This window comes from Rhinolophus hipposideros, assembly GCF_964194185.1.
Source record: "Rhinolophus hipposideros genome assembly, chromosome: 3".
Taxonomy (NCBI): domain Eukaryota; kingdom Metazoa; phylum Chordata; class Mammalia; order Chiroptera; family Rhinolophidae; genus Rhinolophus; species Rhinolophus hipposideros.
The window spans coordinates 104,900,998-104,921,698 of NC_138049.1; the positions used below are offsets into that span (position 1 = coordinate 104,900,998).

Here is a 20,701-nt window from a genome sequence, read left to right on the forward strand (position 1 = left end):
TGGGACTATAGGGGAGAAGGGGAACACAGGGGAAGGGGAGAACCGAACTGAAGAGGTAGAAATGGAACGGAACCCAGGAGGTCTGCGATAAATGTTTGGGAAAGGCAGTTGACGGGGGATGTGGAAGGAATACAAAGAGGGAGAGGGAGGCTGAAGGAAGACAATGAACCGTAGCAGCATTCCCCAGGCTCCCCTTGGGGCTTTCTCCCTAAGAGCCGTGTCTCCATCAGACGGCGAGCCCCCCGGGAGGCTCCACAGGCGGCGCTGCCGCGGGGCTGGGGGTTGAGTGCGAACACTTCGGGGCGTACGCAGCGCGCGTGCTAAGCACCGTGCACAAGCCGTGTCTTCTAAGCCTCCCCAAAGCGCAGGAGGTTTACTAACCAGCAGGCCGGCCGTGTTACTTAGATGTGCTCACACGCCACACCTAACAGCGGTGGCGTCGGGACTCGAGCCCCCCCGACACAGACGCAGCCCCGGCCGCGTCTCCTGGCGAAAACCGCGGGCCGCACGGCCTCCCCGGAGGCTTGGCTCCGCCTCGCGCCGGGCCACGCGGGCCAGAGCGCGCCCGAGGCCTGCTCCGCAGCCCAAACAGGGCCCTTCCCGGGGCGCCGACGGATGCTCATCGGTCCTCACGAACCGACAGAGGCCGTTTCCGTCTCCCCGCTCTAGTAGGCGCTTGCCTTTCACCCTTAAGCAATTCATGCATTAAATCAACAGGATTTTGTTGAGTGTCCACCACGTACGAGGGACTAGGCAAGGGGCAGAAGATTCAGAAAAACACACCGATTGGTCTTACAAGCGAGGCAAAGGAACTGAGCTAGGAAGGGAAGGAAAAAGGGAAGAAAACAAACAAAAAACACCCCCTGTGACCTCCCCGACATGGCGGCCGTAGTGGCTGGGTCTGACCTCCTCATCATGGCGGGCGACCGCCTGGCTCCGACCATCTCAACATGGCGGTCGTGGTGACCTTCCCAAGATGGCGTAGGGCCCCGCCCGCTCCGCCGCGGCCGCGGGCGGGAGCAGTTCCGGGTACAGTTCGCGCCGGGTGGGCTGGGGGCGGCGTCCGGGCCATGGCCGGCCTGTCGGACCTGGAGCTGCGGCGGGAGCTGCAGGCCCTGGGCTTCCAGCCAGGACCCATCACCGACACCACGCGGGACGTGTACCGCAACAAGCTGCGCCGCCTGCGGGGAGAAGTCCGGCAGCGCGCGGAGGCCCGGCCGCGGGGCGAGGAGCGGCTGCGCGAGGAGGCCCGGCTGCGCGAGGAGGCCCCGCCGCGCGCCCGGCCCGCCGCGGCGCCCCCGCGCTCGGAGCCCTGGCTGGGCCCGCTGGCCTCGAGCTCCGCCTGCGCGGCCCCCGCGGCTTCGTGGGCCGGGAGCCGCGGCCTCGCCTCCGCCGCCCGCCCCGCGCCGCTCCGGCGCCGGGCCTCGGGGCGCGGCAGCTCCGAGGAGGACGAGGACGCCCGGCCCCTGCTCAGGGCCACGCCGGGGCTCGGGGCCCGTCGCCTGTGGCCCGCGTCTCCGCCGCGCCTGCCCTCGGCCCTCCGCGCCCCCGACCCGCCGCCCGGCCTGCGGGGCACGCGGGCGGGCGCGGGGGGCGCGGCGCGGGCGCGGCCCGAGGCGGGGCGGCGGCTGGAGCGCTGCCTGTCCCGGCTCCTGCTCTGGGCCAGCCTGCTGCTGCTGCTCGTCTTCCTGATCATCCTCGGGGTGAAAATAGGCAAGTCCTCGGAGCCGCAGGAGGCGGAGGACAACAGTACGTCCCGGCCGGCGCGGGGAGGGCTGGGCGCGCGTGTCCGCCACGGCGAGCTCCTGTGCCCCGCGTGGTCAGGGGCCTCCGGCCGCCCCTTGTCTCCACACCTGAGTGTCCTTCCTCCCGCTGCGGGACGGCGGCCGGCATTCCTGCACCAGCAGTGATGCCCGTCTCCTCTCTCCTGTCTCACTTTCTGCCCGAGCCCGCCCTGCTACCCTCCCCTTCGCCCACGTGCTGGAAGCACTCCCCCCTTGTACTTGCTTTCACCCCGAGCTCTGGCTTTCCCTCTCTGAAAGAGCCACACCCCCCTCTGACAGCAAGCCCACCCCCACTCCCTTTTCGTTCTCTCTTCCCTCTTTGATCTCTCGCCCAAGCACACATTCGTGCCCCTCTGAAGGCACCCCGGGTTTCAGCGCACACAGGTGGGATCTGGTGGGAGTCCCAGCTTTGCAGCACCAAAGAGGCCATTTGCTCCATCCACTTTGGACCACAGGGCCCTCATTTGTCAAAGGGAGATTTTACTAGCTGTGCCTATGAGACAGGTGTGGAAGAACCTTTTAAAGGGTTTAAATTGATATAAATGATATAAAGGCAAGCATTTATCATTGCTTGCAGCACCCATCATGGAGTGTGTTAGCAAAGCTTCTGTAATTCAAGGACACTCCCAGCCTTGCTTCTGTCCACACTTAGTGACATGATTAGACATGCCAATAAGTGGCTTGCAGAATACAGTATGTTTCCTGAATAGTTGAAGATTTGTGTGTTTCCTAAAAGGCACATTTGCTTCTGGGGTAAGGAAACTAGAGAGAGATCTTGTCTTTATAAATTTAAGTATAAACTGATACTAGTTCACCAACTTTTCATATTCTTTGCAAAGCATGCATGTGATTAGTACTATCCTCAGATGAGCTAAGGCCACATCTTTCCACACCTAGCAGGAACAGCCCAAATGCAGGAAAAAGCTAAATTATGTCTTAGCTGTTACAGCAGATGGATGTTTGAGTGTAATAAGTCTGTGGGCACAGGAATCCCAGACTCGTGCACGTACCCAATTAATTTCTTGACTGTGAGAGCGGTTTATCCACCCGCTAGAGAAATTCCGCAAACCTGGGAGTGCATGGTACTGTACTGGTACTGTGGCCCCTCTGCTGATGTCAAACAGTTACTGTCATACTGACTGCTGAGGTGCTCAAAGGACCGCTCTGGGAGGTACACTGGCATTTACCTGGAGTCCCCTCCCGTGATGGTATTAATCCCTGTTTAACATCATTGTTTGTAATTTATGAAACTCGTGTGTGTTGTCTCGTTTGGAGTCGGACTCCCTGAGTTAAGCAGGGCAGGCTTTATCGATTCTGCTTTATGAGGAATAGAGGTTCAGAGCGGTTGAGTGGCCAGGCCCCAGGGCTAATCACTTTCAGCTAGGATTAGGACCCAGCTGCCCCAATTCCTAATCCAGGCCTGGGAAACCCTTGCGTTTTACTATCTGCATTTTTAAAAGTGCCTCATTTAGATGATACCTTTCTAATCCCAGCCTTATGTTAGTAATGTTTTACTTCCCCTGAATTTTGAGCGTGGTCCCTTTTTGTACTCTTCCTCAACCCACACTTTTAATTTCCTCTGTTTCTTTTCTTGGTCTCAGTGAAATTATTGCCAGTGGACTGTGAGAAAAAAACAGATGAGGTGAGTTTGCGTTTCTCTAGCTTTTATTCCTCCCAAGGATGTTAGCCTCCATCAGGAGGTAAACTTCCCCCAGAAAAAGATCATAACAGGATCATTTTCAGGAGTGCTTCCTGTAATGTAGCAGAATCACATTGCGTTCTGTTATGTTTGTGCCAGACTCAATTGTGCCAGTGAAGGAGTACTTGAGACAGTGAATTGCACTCCCCAGATCTAACCCTGGGCTTGTTAAGGAAGCTCTTCCATCAGTCGTAGCGTGGGGGAGTTTGATCTTCTGCCCAAGTCGATCTAGGGGAAGGCAGTAAGTTGTGGTTGAAGGATCTCAAGCTCCCTGCTTTGGGAGGAAGGGCTGGCAGTTTTTAAGCGACAGGAGACCATGTTCTACATTCTCCTCTCCAGTAGTAATCTGTGGCTCTGAAAATGCTGTTCTAATTTGAAAGTCATGGGGGGGGGTAGGAGGTGTTAAACACATCTGAAGTGGAATTAGCCCACTTAATCTATAAATTTGTTTTATGAAGCTTTAATGTTCCCTACAAATAATATTTGGGAAGGTGAGCAGCGCCGTCCACTTCTGAGTCGTGAGAGGAGCATTAGTGAGGAGCTGGGATGCTGGCAGTCTGGGGAAAACATGAGGCAGTCAATTTTCGAGTCCTAAATCCTACCAGGAGGAGCTTGTGCTGCCCGAGGGCATGATTTAGTAGTCTGATTACTAAGTGTGCAGTGCCCTGCCTCCTGGGCTCTCAGTATCCATCGAGCAGCCCAACGGCTGGGAAGGAAATGACACCTGGTCATCTCGAAGCCCCTGCGTTGACTCTGTTACCCACATTAATCAAGGGGCCTCCTAGTACGTGTACCGGTTTTATTTCCCTTGGACTTCGGCAGTGTTGTACCCTGTTTCCCCAAAAATAAGACCGGGTCTTACATTCATTTTTGCTCCATTAGTGCTTGTTTTCAGGGGATGTCTTATTTTTTCATGTGCGACAATCAACATTTATTCAGATATAGTCATGTCATCTTATGGAACGTCGTTATAATGTACTAAATGTGTCCGTCTGGCCGAGATCTTAACTGGGGCTTATTTTCAGGGTAGGTCTTATTTTGGGGGAAACACGGTATTTGGGGGTGTTTTATTACATTCATTTATTGAACTCACCCACCAAGTATCTTTGTTTCTAATTGTTCTGTAAAAGTTTCATAATAAGTTTCATCTGCCTTCCATCATCAAAACCACAATTGATGTTTAAAGGAAGTGGCCCAGAAACGCAGGCAGCAGCCAGATGGGAAACTAGAATTTTGAAGACTGAAAACAAAAAGAGGAAAAAGAATAACTTTCTCTAAGGCTTTTCTGGTGATGCTACTTTTTTGGTCTTTTAATTAGAAAAAGGCTCCCTGGTTTCTGTTTCTTTGCCCTTCACATCTCAATGTAGCAGACCCACGATTGAATGACAGCTTTGTTCCCTGGCCCTCCTCTGAGCTGGACGTGCTTATGCCCCACTTGAGTGAGCCCAGACAGGCACAGGCCAAGTCCTTGTAAAGGTGCTTAGTGAGCAGACTGGATATTGTAACATCAGAGCACAGAAAGGCACGGTCTGGGCCATCATAGGCTCCGAGAAGCTGCGACTTCATGGGGCGCCGTTGGCCTTCATAGAAGGTGGACCAGGCAGGATGGGAGGCACGGCGGGCTTTGCTGAGGTTCTTGCTGAAAGCGGTATTTGGGTGGCTCCGGCTCACCCAGGACCCTGCGGGGCATTTGAAGCTTTTTCCCTTCTAAGCTGTCTCTGACGTTTTGTGTTATTCCTCCTGCCTTTGTGGCACTGAAACGTGGGGACAGGCTGGGAGTAGGAGTGTTGTCTTAATCAGGCTGCCTTGTTGTCTGGTACCTCGTGTCCTGTTTACTTTAGGTTGTATTAGCCCTGCTCTGCCTGAATGTTGGGGATTTTTGGAACAGTGTTAATTGTTACTGCCTTTTTTCTGGTTGTGACAGTAATAGATGTTTAGTGTAGAAAACTAGGAAAATGTGGCAAAGAAAAATCACCCATGATTCTCCCACCTAGAGATAATCACCATTAACGTTTTGGGGACATTTCGTTCCCATCTTATCTCTGTGTATGTATTTTACAGAACCGGGATCTCAGTGTGTATTCAATTATGTTTAACACTGTCACCATTTCCCATACCATTAAACATTCTTTAAAAGTAGTTGGGGTACCTAACTCTACTGGCAGACATGTGAGTTGTTTCTGCACATTTATGGTCATGTGTATAAATCTTAGGTACATCGTTTTCTATCTTGTGAAGGCTTTGCAGTCTTTAGGCAACATGAGGGGACAGATCTTGGCCTCCGAGTGTTAGAAACCAAGCCTTCACTTTTCAGATGAGGACAGCAGATGAGCCCTGAGGGGGAAAGCGACTTTGGTTCCTTCTGTAGTTGCAGAGCCAGTCTCAGAGCCACTGAAAACCCAGGCTCTTGGCTTCCGGTCCAGGGCTTCGTCCAGACACCCCAACGGAGGCCCGAAGTGTGTGTGCCCGGGGTGGGGGGCGTGGGCTTGGAGTTGACTGTGGGATGCCACTTACAGGCTGTGGGATCTTGGTGGCTTACCTAAGGCCTCTAAACCTCGGGCTCCCCACCGGAGAAATCGGGGTACAGTAAGGATTGTGAGGATTCAGCACAGGACCTGGCACTTGGTCTCCTCTCGGGGAAGAGCAAGCGTTCAATGTTCTAGCGCCTAAGTCCAGCAGCACAGCCCCACGGCGGGAGTCCTGTTACAGGTGTGGGGTCCAGGTACGCAGCTGTTCCAGCCCTGTTTTCTCCTGCAGATGGCTTCCCCTCCTAGTTTCACGACTTCTAGAAATGTTACTTTTCTAGGGGAATCCAGTCTAAAACATTTGCAGCAGATAATCCACAAAGCCGGCAATCCACAGGCAGATTACAGACAATTGGCTCCAAAACGCATGCGGGCATAGCCCAGGGTGGGGATAAGATGCAGCAGAGCGTTTGCTTTCCCTCCGGAAGCGAACTCCGTCGTGCATTTCCCCACGTGACCTCTGCTCCGCACCCCCACGGAATGGCCTTGATTCCCACACCAGGGGGCCGAGACCTGGATCCTCCCGGGCAGCAGACCCTTACTTACTGGGTCTGCTTTCAGCTCTGCTCGGCTTTCCCTGAGTTCCTTTCCAGTCAGTTAACCCCACATTTACCGACCCTATCCTTGGGCCCACCATTTTGCAGAATTTGGTTTTATTTTTTAAAAGTACGAGGTGTTCCTTGCTGCTTAGTACTTAATGGTGTGCCTGAGGAAGTAGAAACAGACAGACTCTGCTCTGCGCCCCGTCTTGGCTGACCTCTTGTCCTGTGCTCTTTCAGTTCTGTCAGGCCAAGCAGAAGGCGGCTTTGCTGGAGATGCTGCACGAACTGTACAACTTCCTGGCCATCCAAGCGGGTGAGTCGGCCCCCGAGGCCTGAGGGGCCTGCTGGGCGGGAGTGGGCCGCTGCCCCGGCCAGCGAGGCGGAGGCTGGCCGGGGGCGCCGACACGCTCTGTGGCTGTCGCTCAGAAGACACATTCAGAACACGTCTCCCCTTCTCTTCCCCACTCTGACACATTTTTTTAAAGCCTTGCATTTGGGCAAAACACATTTGGTTCTCACATCCTGTTTCAGGGGTCCTGGCAGGTGTACAGGCGTCTCAGCAGATGTGCTCCCTTCTCCAGATGCCCCCACCGAATGCTTTGGGGGCCCCTGTTGCCCTGGAGGGTGCGAGGCCCCAGGTCTCAGTCTGGGTGCTCCGACCTGGGGGGCCTCCCTACACCAGGTGAAGGCAGGGGTCTGCAGGGTGGGCTGAGTACCTTCAGGCCCATCCAGCCCGCCAGGGCCTGGTGTCATATGTGGTCCTGATGGCCCCATTGCGCTACAGGACCCTGGGCGAGGCCCTGACAGTCTCAGGAGCTCCGTCTCCCTGTTACTCAGTGATCCTGGATCTGTCTTTCTTTTTCTTTTACGAAATGAAAGTCAAGTGTTGTGCTCTGGAGAAAGGCATTCTCAGCAACCCCAGGAAAGACCCCTGAAAACACATCCATCCAGAAGGCTCCCCTATTGTTTTATTTGGTAAACACGTTCCTTGAGGCCAGAGGGCACTTGCATTATTGGGTCCTCTCTCACACCTGGCAGCCAGGAGTCTCCCAGAATCACTGGCTGATGACACAGGCGAATGCCAAGGGCATGTGCCCTGTGTGAAATACACTTGGCACAAGAACCAGGTGGAGCTGTCTCAGGGGCTGTTTACCTTATGGATGTGGCACCTCTTACCTACAGGCCATCCTTGTCTAAGGTTAGGACCCCTGATGGGTCCTCAGTGCTCAGAGCCAGCCTTGTGGGCCTCCGCCCCTCCCCGACCCTCCCCGCTGACTGTGGGAGACGAGGTGGTCAGGGAGGCATCTAGAACTCCGCAGAGGAAAGGCAGGAGGTGGGGCTCACAGCATCAGGGTCATCATGGGTATTTCTCTTTGGCCCAGGGCTTGGGATATAAATGCAGGCCTACGGGTGTTCTAAACCTTTGTGACTCAGTTGTGGGCCAGGGACCTGCAGCATCACCTGGGAGCTTCTTGAAAATGCAGGCTGTCAGGTCCCTCACAAACCTAAATCAAAGTGCATTTTAAGCAGTGGATCCTAGTAGACATTTCTCCTCCACCCTGCCCTCCCTGTGTGGCCCTGGTTTATACCATCAAGAGGCCTGATGCTTGCTGTCCTCCAACAAGCACAGCAGGGGCAGTCCTGAGGGTATGCGTCTCACGGAGACGTTGCCAGGGAGTGTGGGCGCTCTGCTCAGCCGTACGCCCTTCCCCCTGCCTTCTGGTGGAGACAGCTATGGGCAGGGCATTGTGCTGGCCTCTGTGGGATACAAGATGGCTCAGCCCGGCTCCTGCCCAAAGGCTGCCTGTGGCCTAGTAGGAGCTAGGCCACCTACATCCCTGACCACTGGGTGATATAAGATGTCAGTGGAGGAGAACCGAGAGGCTGCAAGTTCCAAGCGGTGTGATGCCTTTCAGCTAGAGTAGTCAGGAAAGTGTCACAGGGTAGGTGGCGTCTGTGCCAGGCCACGAAGCCCAGGTAGGATTGGTTATATATATGTGAAGGGAAAGGTGGAGCCAAAGAGGCAGGAAATTACAGCGTCTGGGGTGGAAGCAGTTGGCTTCATGGGGGAAGGAGAAACAGGAAATGGAGTTTGGAAAGGCCATTTGGGCCCCCCTGTGGATAGCCATGGATGCCAGGGCACCAGGGCTTGGTCCTGCAGGCAGTGAGGGCCAGGGAGGCTTCTGAGCAGGGGGAGGCTTGCCGAGAACCAGGTGGCAGGAAGGGAAATGTGGCAGCAGCTTACGTGGGGTAGTGTCATTTAAGTAGAATTATTTTAAAGCTTTGTTGACCAATAACATGTGGATGAGAAAGAGGAGAGGAGGAAACCAGTCAAGAGGCCATGGTGATGGTCCAGGCAGGCCTACGCAGGACAGGGAGGTCTGGGTGGGAGCAGGAGGACGGGAGAAGCCAACCTGGTGTCATAGGACCCAGACGGTCAAGGTCAACGTTGAAGTCGGAGGGACGGGCTCCAGTTCACTCTCAAGATTTTTAATATTACCTTCAGCTGCTCCCTCCCCATCTGACAGACACACACAGACTGGCCACCCAAAGCCCCAGCCGTGAGTAGGCCAAGTCAAAGGCAGGCAGACCACGTGTGAGGGTAAAGGATCTCCACGTGCCCAGCCCTGCACAGGCCCTGCTCTCAAGGGGTCTGGCCGTGCAGCGGCTCATGGTGAGTGAACCCTGGCAGGTGACCAAAAGCCAAGGGCGGTGGCAGGCCCCAAGTTCAGAGGAATCTGGCTAAACAAGAGGCCCCCACAGGCTGGGGCCTTGCAGAGGAGGTGGCCTTTGGTCTGGACTCACAGGCTGGCAGGACTAGGGGAGGCTTCCAGCTCCATTCTAGGTGGGAGCTGGCCCCCCAGAGTGCTCAGAAGGGAGCTTTGGAGCACTGCTGAGGCTCTGCTCGCTGTCCAGATGCAGACTCCCTGTTGTGCAGGGCCTCTGGTCCCTCTCCCCGCACCAGAACGCAGGATATGGTGAGGCCAAAAAGGAACACCCACGGAGCCATAGGTAGGGGAGTCACACCACTATAGTCTCGCTGGCGGCTGGGTCGGGCAGACCGAAAGCAGGAGCCACACGATGTGCAATCCGCAATCCGCTTCTCTGCCAACCAACCAACCCCTTCACGTAGCCCCGGCAGTTGTGTTAATGGCTAATGGCTGACCGGCAACAGCTGACGGCCCCCCAGCCACAGAGGATGGCCATCTGATTACAGCTGATGGCCATCTGATAACCGAGCCAGCACCGTTCAATGTGCGGCCAAGAGCCTGGAAACTGCTCTCTGGCACTCTGTCCCCACAGGCCCCCTTCCTCCATGGGACATTTTGTATATTCCTCCCAGGACCCCTCAAAACAGTAGGCCTGGCATTCCAGGTCTCCTGCCTGTATCGTGCGTCAGAATCCCTGCAGCACCTATGGCCTCCCTGCCTTTCTCTTTTTCAGGCTGTGTTTATTTATAGTGCTGTTCCAGTACCTTCCAAAGCTATCTGTCGGATCCTTTTAGGGAGCAATTGCAAGCAGACCTTGGTATTGGGCAGCTTTTTAGTCATTTAATGCAAATCGCTGCACTGCTTTGCAGGTCAGGTTTTAATGATCTGGAATCGATCCAAGCTAAGTGGCTTTTGATCTTGCTGCAGAGTGAAGATGTCCCACAGAAGCCTGCGGGCCAGGCCACTGCTCCCTAGCAGAGCTGATGGCTTGATTCTGGCTGCATTATTTTAGTGTTTCAGAGTAATTTTTTTTCACCTCTTGTTTGTGTTTGAATGTGTGTTTTTTCCCTCCTAGGTAATTTTGAATGTGGAAATCCAGAGAAGCTCAAAAGCAAATGCATTCCTGTAACGGAAGCCCAGGAATATTTAGCCGTGAGTAGGCTGGGGTGCTCACACATCCTCGGGAGGGCCTGGGGCTTTTGTATTGATCTTTCAAACCCCGCATTTGTTTTTTTGTTTCCCTTTTCATTTTGTGTTTGGGTTTTTGGCTTTTTTGCTTTCCCCTATTTTTTCTTTTAACTTAGTCGAGTGCTAGGGTACCTTATGGCAGCAGTGGGGGTGACTGGGCCAAAGGGAGCCAGAGTGGGCCTGCTCGTGCATGGAGCGGGCAGCTCACTGCTGACCAGGGGTGCAGGCCGCCACAGGCCACCCCTTCTAAAATGGTTCTGTCATCTGCTCCTCCTTTGGTTTGCTTTTCTCCCCTTCTCAGCAGATTTAAGGACTATATTTCCCTGTCCATTCTCTCCCCTTAGGAGTACTATATGGATTGTTCAGAGTCCATTTGATTTTCTTCAAGACTTCAGGATGATAGAATTTTGGATATTTGGAGCTGGCAGAAATCTTAGTCATCTAGTCCAGTTTTCATGTCAGAGATGAGGAAACTAAGGCCCAGAGAGGGGCAGAGACTTGCCCAGGGCCACACAGCTAGGACAGGCCATGAGGCCCGACAACCTGCACACTTTTTTTTTCATTTTACCCAAAAGGAGCTGCCACCTCTCTGGCCTAATTTTTCTTTCCTTAAGCTGTCTTCTTTCAGCTGCCTCAAACCCACATTGTTTTCATGTGTGTGCTTTCGCCACCTCCTCCGGTTACAGCCTCTTCCTTGGCTCTCATCAGCCCCAGATTTCCTTCGTGCAGAACAGGGCTTTGGGGGTGTGTGGAGGACACAGGAGAGGGCTTCCTAGGCCAGTAGCAGCTAGTGCTCTGGCCACCCCGCCCAGACTAATCTTCTCCCGACCCTCCCACAGAACGTGACCGGCAGCTCTTCTGCCAAGTTTGAAGCCGCGCTGACCTGGATACTGAGCAGTAACAAGGACGTAGGCATCTGGTGAGTGTGGGCGGGGCATGATGAGGTGGCCACCCAGCTGTGAGTCCCTGTGGCCACTGTCCACGCCCATCAGCTGACTCCTCACTCCAGTGCTCCAACAGAAGTGTCTGCAACAGAGGGTCTCAGGTCTGGAGGTTAGAGGGCTGGTCTCCCAGCTGCGTGGTTGTAGGTTAGGCTTAAAGCTGGCTATGGAAGGAAGACACATTAGGAATGCAGTGTAAGGAGCAGTTTCAAGATGGAACACAAAACCCAGGGGTTAGGATGTTAGCCTGGTGCCTTAGCTAGACCTGCTTCGAGTAACTCAGTCTGTACCTTTTTAATTCACCGGCTCTGCATGGTTTTCTGGAGAAAGCATTTTTCTACACGTCCTTTCCTCGGGTGCTAGTTTTCATTTGTAGATGAAATGATTCTATATGTTGGTTTCACTCAGTATGGAAATTGCAAAAGGAGAGACTGGATTTTATTCTGACTGGGCAGTTCCGCCTCATTTCTCTCTCTGGTGAGCAGTTAGCAGAGATAGTGAGCCCTTTCGCCTTCCTGAAAGGCCCCATCTGGCTGCTCAGCCCTATGGGGGGTGGAAGAGGGAGGGGACCAGTCTGTGACCAGACCGCGAGCGTTTCCCTGCTGGGAAAGCCTATCACCCTGCTCCCATTCCTCAGGGTTTGTCAGGGTCTCTGTTCAGGTTACAGCTCCTGATATTAAAACACACTCTAGGGTTTTGTTCTCTTCCTCTCTAATCCCCCCAAATTACTAATTCCATCAGCAGTGCATCCAGCAGAAGCCCCTAGGGCAGCTCAGCCTAAAGCTTGATAACTGGATGCATGGCACAATTAAAATTCATTGGCTTAAAAAAAAAAATAAAGCTTCCCTGAGTGGCTGAATTTCCTGTGTTAGAAAAGGCGGAGGAGAATATGCAGCTGCTAGACAGGAGAATGATACTCGCCTTTTCATACTGGGGACGGCAGCCTGGAGGGTGGCTGAGCCCAGCTCAGACGACCAGTGTTCAAAGTGGGTGGTGAGAAATCAGGACACTTCAGGTACCAGCCATTCTCGTGTGCAGTCCAGGGCATGGGCTTGTCAACTAGCTGCAAGACGGGGTGGGTGTCTCGGGTCCTGACACCTCCTTGCTGGGGCCAGAGCGGAGGCGCTATGGCTGGGACCTGGTCTCTGAGAGCCTGGCAGTGTTCCTGCCAAGCCTTGCGGCACCCCAGGATCTTACACTTAAACAGCTTGTGTGCCTCCTTGTCACCGAGGAAAAGCACATTCGCCCAGATTCTTTCAGTTCTTACCATGCAGTGCAAAGCCAGCGATTCAGTAAACATTTCCATTTCTCTATGCTGGGAGGTGGGAATCCAATTTACAGTTTAATCTTCCGCATGCTGAGAGGGGCTGTCAAAGACCCAACAAGGGGGACGTCACTTTAGCAATAGGGGTTCAAGCCTGCTGCCTCTTTAAAGCTTTATTCTTTCTAAGTAGCCAACATGGGAAATTTCTGGAAAGAGTATAACCAGGATACTAAGTCCATTGTATAAGCAAGTAGAGGCCTCAAAGCCCCTCCTTCCTTCTCTTCCTTCTGCTTAAAGTGGGACTTAGACTGCGGCTCCTCAGAGCTTTTGGACACACTTACAGCCCTGTGTCCTATTTCAGGTTGAAAGGGGAAGACCCGTCGGAATTGGTGACAGCCGTGGACAAGGTGGTCTGCTTAGAATCTGCCCGCCCCCGGATGGGCGTGAGCTGCCGCCTGAGCCGTGCCCTCCTCACTGCCGTCACCCACGTGCTCATCTTCTTCTGGTGTAAGTCCTCGACCCCCTTGCCACCCCCCCAGCCCCCCAGGACTCCTCACACTCAGCACCTCCCGGGAACCCTGCTCATGACACTCCTAGGCACGAATGATGAGTTACAGAAACCCCGCCCTTGAGAGTTCATTTGTCTAATAAAACAGAGGACGTGAAAAGTCAGCCTCTGCCCTGGGTCTTCTTTACCTGTGGAGATTGGTGGCAGGAGCATGAGGATAACTCGAAAATGTCCTTGACTGTCTGTGTGCCTGAGAGGGAGCCTGGCCCAGGCCGGAGGGCGTTTCTTCCAGGACCCCACAGGGCAGGCTGCTGTGAGGGACAATGAGGGACAAGATGGGGGAGACGCAATAGGAGCCTGGCCTAATTTTACTCCCTGAACAATGTAAACATCTCCTGGGTAGCTACAGATGTCTGATGAAAGCGGGAAGGACGCAGGGTGTGAGCTGAAAAGCAGCACAGGCCTGTCTCCCGACAGCAGGGCCGCCTTTGAGCAGAGACCTCAGGGTGTCTGTGAGGGCAAGAGCCCGAGTCACAGGAGCTGCCAGCTCTGCCGAGGTCGAGTTACAGATCACAGGCATGTGGGCGTGCACACGGCTCCGTCGCCCATGCTGTGGGCACAGACATCATTATCGGCAGCAGTGTCTCGGAATACACAGGGCCCGGCTTGGGTGGGTGGATGGGTGGGTGGGTGGGCGGAGGTGGGTGGGTGAAGCCCCGGGTTCTGTCACAGGGAGGGGCTGAGAGCCCCAGGCTGAGGCTGGGCGGAGCCAGTGCTGGGCGGCTGGAGACACCTGTGTGGTGACAGCGGGGGGGGGGGGGGACGATGACCACTTCATAACCTGTTCTCCCTTGGCATTGCTTTGCCCCTTGTCCCTGCATGCTAGCCTGGGGCCCGGCACGTAGTAGGTACTCAGAACACACGTGCAGCTCACCCACAGCCTCCAGCCAGCCGCTCGCCCTCGTGAGATGCAGTGAGGGCTGAGCAGCCGGACGTGGTGTGAGTGGTTAATGGTGCGCTCTTCCTTCCTGCACAGGCCTGGCCTTTTTGTGGGGGCTCCTGATCCTCCTGAAATACCGCTGGCGCAAGCTGGAAGAAGAGGAGCAGGCCATGTACGAGATGGTGAAGAAGATCATAGGTGTGTGGCCCCGGGGGAGAGGGCCTGGCCCCCCTCAGGAGCTCCTCGCCCTGAACGTGCCCTCTGTCCTGCAGACGTGGTGCAGGACCACTACGTGGACTGGGAGCAGGACATGGAGCGCTACCCCTACGTGGGCATCCTGCACGTGCGCGACAGCCTCATCCCCCCACAGAGCCGGTGAGTCCCGGCCTTCGGCCCCGCGTCACAGGTGGGGCCGTCCGCGCCCAGACAGGCAGCACAGCGGGGCCGTGTCGGTGAGGGAGCAGCACCAGCACTGTGGGTGCTGACTGGGTGCTTTGAGCAGCAAGTGCTAGAACCACCTACCTCCCCCAGGGGCTCAAGCAGGGAAGGACCTGCTGGCTTTCCATGACCGGAGCCCAGAGTCACGTGGGAGCTGGGCACAGAACAGGCAGGTCTCTGGTTGCATCTCCGTGATTTTCGTGGTCCTGCCCTCTGTGGGTGCTGCCAGCAGCAGCCTCTGCCTCGTCACAGCGAGTAGGGGAGGTGGGCTTACTGTTGTTCCCACGAGCGACAGAAAACCTTCCCAGCTCCGCCAGTGACGCACTGCATGACTCCCCACTGGCCAGAATTGCTCACTTACCTATTCTCGAATCAGTCACAGGCAAGGAGGAGACTGGTTTTGAAATGTTTTTAACCATGACCCACAGTCAGAAACACGTATTACCTAAAATATCACGGTGCAGTTCCCACACACACATGCATACATACATGTAGTTGAAAGAGTTTCACAGCGGCCGGGAGAGTCAGCCTCCGGGGCACACGGCAGACGTGTCACGCTGGACTCCAGGGCCACCTTCCACATGGGCTGCAGGTGCTGGTGGGTCCCTGAGAGAAGCCTGCTCGGAGATCCTGCTGCAGCCTCTGGCCTGAAGGCGTCCTCTCCATGGTGCTAAGCCCTCGCACCTGCTCAGTGCTGGCTGTGTGCTGAGCTCTGCTCTGAGCCCTGCGGGGGCACACTCACTCGCTCACTCACTCCACCCTCCCCATGGTCCTGGAAGGTGAGAACAGTGAGTACCCCGTGTTACAGGTGAGGAGGTGAGGCACAGGGAGGTTAGGAAACGTGCTCAGAGGCCCACGGGTGGGGGCATTTCTGTGCTCCCCCTGCCAGGCTCTGTGGTCACGTCATCCCTTTCTGCTCAACCCAAGAGGAATTGGAAGAGTTGAACATTTAAGGGCCACTTTTAAATGTGAAGATGCTTACTGATTGTCATGCCCACCCCACCCCCTGGAAAGGTGCGGGCAGGAAGCTTAGAGAGAGCAGACTGAGGTGTGGGGCTTGTACTTGTCCCCGGCATGAGGCAGCCACGTGGCCCTCTAGCTTCCAGGGAGAGGCCACTTGGTGTATTGAGACACCACCTAATTCCTGCCAGGAGTCACGGGGCCACGGGTGACGACCTCCCTAAGCCAGTTTCATCATCCATAAAACAGATAATACCACTACTTTGCAGAGGGCTGAGGTGAAGAGAGGCTGTTGTTCATTCACTCAGCAAGTGTTTATTGCGTACCTACTATATGCCGTGCTACGCTCGGTCATGGGGAGACGGTGGAGAGGGGAAGAAGCAAATTCCCTGCCTGCTGGAGCATTGGTTCTAAGGAGGAAAATGTGTACTCGTAGGTAGTGACAAGTGCCAAGGAAGACGGGAGCAGGGTGTCTGGGAGATGGCCTCGCAGCTCGCTAAGTCATGGATCGTCTAGCACTTGAGCACTCGTTAGAGAGCAGCTCTTATTGCTCGGGCTTTAATTATATGCAACACGTCCGGTTAAACGAGAGCAGGAAGCTGCGTGGCAGCTTGTCATGGGGCTGAGCCGCCAGGCCTCAGCTCCCTGCATCAGCAGAGACTGTCGGCAGTCAGACTGCAGGGTCTGAGTGACTCCCAGGAAGCCCACGCCCTGCCATTCTCAGCCTGATTCATCTCCGAGCTGCCCAGTCCATGCAGCCTAGCTCTGGACTCAAGGACACGAGCTCCTGCCGGCCCTGCATGGGCACACTCGGATGTGCCCTGTGGATGCGCGCCTGCTCCCGAGAGATGGAAAGAGATGTGAGGGAAGCAGGCAGCAGACAAGAGCAGCTGCTCAGCCGCTTGTTCATTATCTGTTAACAGGCAGTCTGAGAAGGACAGCCCACACGGCGCAGGCTGCGTCCCCCCCAGGGCCCAGCGTGACAGGCTCAGTCCTCAGGCGTGTGTGGCCTTCGCCAAACCAGCCATCTGGGCCTGCTAAACTGCTGTGGGATTTGGTCAGTGGCAGGACCTAGACCCAGGGAAGCAAGCCTTGACACCCCCTCTGCCTCCTGACTCACGGGCCACGCCCGGAGCTTCCTGCCTTTGTCCTCCCGCAGCCTGGGCCTTCCTGCTCCCGTCCACTTGTTGCTTCGTGGAGAGGTGGTCTGCAGTGCTGACAAAAAGCAGGGGCTCATCAAAGGGTGGACATCCAACAACCCTCCCCGACCTCACAGAGGCCCTGGAGTCTTCCCATCCAGTCTGGAGTGGGGAGAGGAATACAGGGCTCTGAGGGGGTGCGAGTCCCTGAGGACCCAGCAGAGGAGGGCCTCTGGCTACAGGGCTGAGCCCAAGGCCAGCCAGCTGGAAGGGGCCCTGCCCAGGCAGGGGCTCTGCTTCCAGGGGCGGCCCCAGCTTCTTGGCCGCCCCTGTTAGATGCTTAGCTCCTCTCCACCCCCTGAAGTGCTGCAGAGTTAGGCCTCAGCAGCCCAGCAGCCACTCTAATTAGCTCACATGAGGCATTAAGATGGAGGCCGCACTGGTTGGTAGCCACCTGGCCAGGTAGCTGCAAAAACAGGCCCAGTGAGCACAGCCCCTTCCCACCTGGACTGCTCTGGACACCGCTGGACCCTCTCCGCTCCCTTTAATTGAATGCTTTTGGAACAGTAATGGTTGGGGAGTCATTTTTCCAAGGCCCAAGAAAGTGCTTCCTTTTGCAGGAGTCTGTTAGTACCTAATGGCTGATCCTTTCATGGATAAGTTCTGTGTGGGATCTCGGAGCTTTGTCCCCCTTTATACACAGGGGCTCCACAGACCAGCTGGCCTCCCTTGGCAGTGCAAGGCAGAGCGGCCGAGCCCCAGCGTGCCTGCTGAGCCTGGCCCCTCTCTTTGCAGGAGACGCATGAAGCGGGTCTGGGACCGGGCCGTGGAGTTCCTGGCCTCCAACGAATCCCGAATCCAGACAGAGTCCCACCGCGTGGCTGGAGAAGATATGCTGGTGTGGAGATGGACTAAGCCCTCCTCCTTCTCCGACTCCGAGCGGTAAACCCCTGCGGGGGCCAGTCAGCCTGTCCCAGCCAGTCCCCTCGGGGGCTCGAGAGGGCCACCAGACCTGCCGGTGCTGAATTCACACATGCCTTGACTTCCACCTCCTGACCCTGGTTCCAGAGGTCTCTGTAAGACTCTTGAGAGATTAGCTCAGTAGGGAAGTGTGAGCTCTCTTGAAGGGCGAGGAGAGCAGCCAGAGGCCAGGTGGGTAGCTTGTCCTCTGCATTGGTCCGATCCTCTCTGGCCTCTTGCTGGCAGAAAAGGGGACAAGGGTTTGTTTTTCTTGAATAGAAAAGACAAAAGAGCAGCCGCTATGACAAAAGAGCAGCCGCTGGAGAGCAAGTGTGGGTTGGGTGGGCTGGAGCTGTCCACCGCAGTGACCGCTTGGCGGGGAGGTGGCATCCGTGCCTGTGGGCGGTGGGCGGGGCAGCGGGTCTGGGAGCAGCTTGTCCATGTGCCTTCAGGGGCTGTTACCTGGGAGCTCCAAGGTGAGGGGAGAACGCCTGTCCTCCAGCTGGATCGCGCTTCTTTTATCCTGAACGGGGGGGAAGGTGCTAGAAATTAGAAAATTAGAACGAGTCCTAGAGAATAACCTAGGAATGCCTGGCCCAGGCACTCAGGCTCTCGTGTCAGATGTGACTTGATGGCGTGGCCTCCTGGGAGGAACCTGGGGTAGTCACAGAGCCTGAGAGCAGAGAGGAGTGTGGGGACTGCCGCCAGTCACCATCCGGTGGGCCCCCCCAAAGCAGCCGCCGGGGGTGGACCTTTCCTGTGGTGCTTCTCACAGAACATGTGGTTTTAGACCAGACCTGCAGCCAGGGCACTGCATCAGGCCGAGCGTGCCGATTCCAGGAACCTGGGAGCCTTGCACTGTCACTGTGGGAAGATCACCTTGTTTACAGCGACCACAGTCTCCCCATCTGGGGCTGTTGAACCAGAACTTCCAACCCACGTGGTGTCTGCGCTGGGATGAGGCGCGACGGCCGCACTGCTGCCCCCTGCTGGCCACCCGAGAGCCTGCGCTCGGCAGCCTGGGACTCCTAGCCAGCCTGGCAGGGGGGCAGTCTCCAGAAACAGGCCAGCAGGGGGCCTTATTAGTTAAGTGCGAGAGCCTCTCCATCGGAGTCTCATCCGCATATGCTCTCATCCGCAGCAGGCAGGCGAGGGGGCAAGCAGGGGAGACACAGCAGCTGCCTCAAAGGCGTCAACCCCCCCTTTCTGGTCCTACTGGTATATTTTGTTTTTGTAATAAAGCGCCAGTCTCCCTCATTTGAGCAATACTCATTTCCTCTGATGCTGGAATCTGAGCTCGGGCCCCAGCCCCGTGGCAAACAAACAGTCTCATAATCAGGCTCCAGCCAGGGACTAAGAAACGCACAGGCTTCATTCACTATCAGGGTTGAAAGTTGGGTAAATAAATGATTTATTAAAAATGGACATGCTTCTCATCCGTGGTTCTTTCCCTTTACCCCAAAGCGATGTCAGGAATGGCACCATGCGGTTATTAGCACTGGCTCTGGGAGAGATCGTCTGGAAGAGGCTGCGGGAGTGGGCTGAGCAGGATTCCTCCCTCTGGGCTCAGCGGCTCAGGGACGGGTCCTTGGGCAAGCTGCAGAACCTCGCAGAACCTCAGTTCCCACATTTAGGACACGGTATGACAACCCCTCACCCTTGAGGGTGAACTCACAAGAGGCCAGCCGGGTCCCACCAGGCGGCAAGGAGTGGAGGTCCATAAAGCCTCTTTCCTTGGGCCCCATTTATGCCTCCGCTCACGGCCCCAGGTGCTCATGCAGCCCTGGGAGAGGAGGAAGAGCAGTCAGGTAGGGTGGGGCTCCTGGGCAGCTAAGTGTCCACTGAGGAGGCAGGAGGGTGATGCTGGCAGCAGACGTGTCTCTGGGCCCTCACCCCTGGGGAGAACAGTGTGGGGTGGGCCTGACCACAGGCCGAAGTTTGCCTAGCGTGCTTCGGGGTCCTCTGCACTCCACCTCTATCTTGGGGGTGCCGCAGGTGTGGGGGAAAGCTGCAGGTGTTTGGGGTTGTGCCAAGATCCAGAGGGACCTTTTCTCAGCCTGGGAGGAAGGCAGCCTCAGAGCTGCCGCAGCTCTCACCACCCTACTGTCCCCATCCACACCCGCCCCACTTGTGGATGTGACTGCTACATGTGCGTCATCTTTCAGTCCTCCCATCAACTAGAAATTTGGTGGGTAAATTGATAATCAAAGGACCCAGAATAAAATGAGCCCGTCTTTCCCTTTTCTGTTTTTCAGTGAAAGATTTTCCCTCTGCTGTGTTTTGTCTTAAGCCGAGAAGGGAACCAATGCAGGGCTCTTTTTCTGTGATGCTGTTTGGAGAGCAGGAGCGAGATCAAAATAAACGGAATAACAAAAGGCCCCCGCCAGCCAGCCCTTCTTTTATGGTACACAGAGCACTGGGCACAAAAGCCCCAAGGTGTGTCCTCAGTGCTGCAGAAGGCTCAGATCTGGCTCTGCAGCCTGTCTCGCCTTTGAAGGGCCACGGCTCCCTTTAAAGCATCTCTCATTTCACAAGGGACAGCTCAGGGTGGTGGCCTCTGCCCGAGGCGGGATCCTAGGGCGATTTTGGGTGGGAGCCCTTGTGGAGACTTTCCCGTTCCTCCACCTAGCCCCTTCCACGCACTTTCCTGGCCACAGACCTGTCTTTCCCAGTGACAAATAGCCTCTAGGCTCAGTGGGCTCTGATAAAGAAGCTGGGGGTGAGGGAGGGAAAAGCTGTACCCACAAATCTTGGTGGACATCCACCCAGAAGCTCCAGGCCACCTTCCAGAGTCTCGGCTCAAAAAAAAGGTAAACATGGCCATTTGTCACTGACTTATCATAAGAACTGCAGTAGCAGCTGTTCCCCCTTAATTAATACACCATTGACTTTCAGCCTCAAAACAAAAATATCCCTTCGTTGAGGCAGGTGTGTAGACTCAAATCCATTATCTTGTCACCTCCCCAAAGGGAAGGGGGCGATTATGCCATAAGTCGATTCAACTCTTCCAAAGCAGCCCTCACGGGACAGCTAGAATCTGGGAAGCCCACCCACCCCCAGAGAAAGCTCTGGAGACCTGGAGACAATCTGGCCAGAGGGTTC

The 20,701-nt window shown here is 55.5% G+C and overlaps 1 protein-coding gene across 2 annotated transcripts; it reads left to right on the plus strand.

Annotated features, from left to right (window-relative positions):
• Positions 1-1,034: 1,034 nt before the first annotated feature.
• Positions 1,035-19,023, plus strand: LEMD2 (LEM domain nuclear envelope protein 2). 2 transcript variants are annotated; one of them, XM_081038446.1, is made up of 9 exons: positions 1,035-1,749; positions 3,386-3,426; positions 6,788-6,863; positions 10,337-10,413; positions 11,289-11,368; positions 13,016-13,161; positions 14,199-14,300; positions 14,375-14,477; positions 17,435-17,721. In XM_081038446.1, the coding sequence occupies exons 1-9, from the start codon at positions 1,071-1,073 to the stop codon at positions 17,583-17,585; spliced, it is 1,455 nt and encodes a 484-aa protein (XP_080894572.1). In that variant the 5' UTR covers positions 1,035-1,070; the 3' UTR covers positions 17,586-17,721. The 2 variants fall into 2 exon arrangements, with proteins under 2 accessions (XP_080894572.1, XP_080894571.1); XM_081038445.1 differs by lacking the exon at positions 1,035-1,749 and adding an exon at positions 18,390-19,023 and having other exon boundaries at positions 3,341-3,426; positions 17,435-17,581.
• Positions 19,024-20,701: the final 1,678 nt, after the last annotated feature.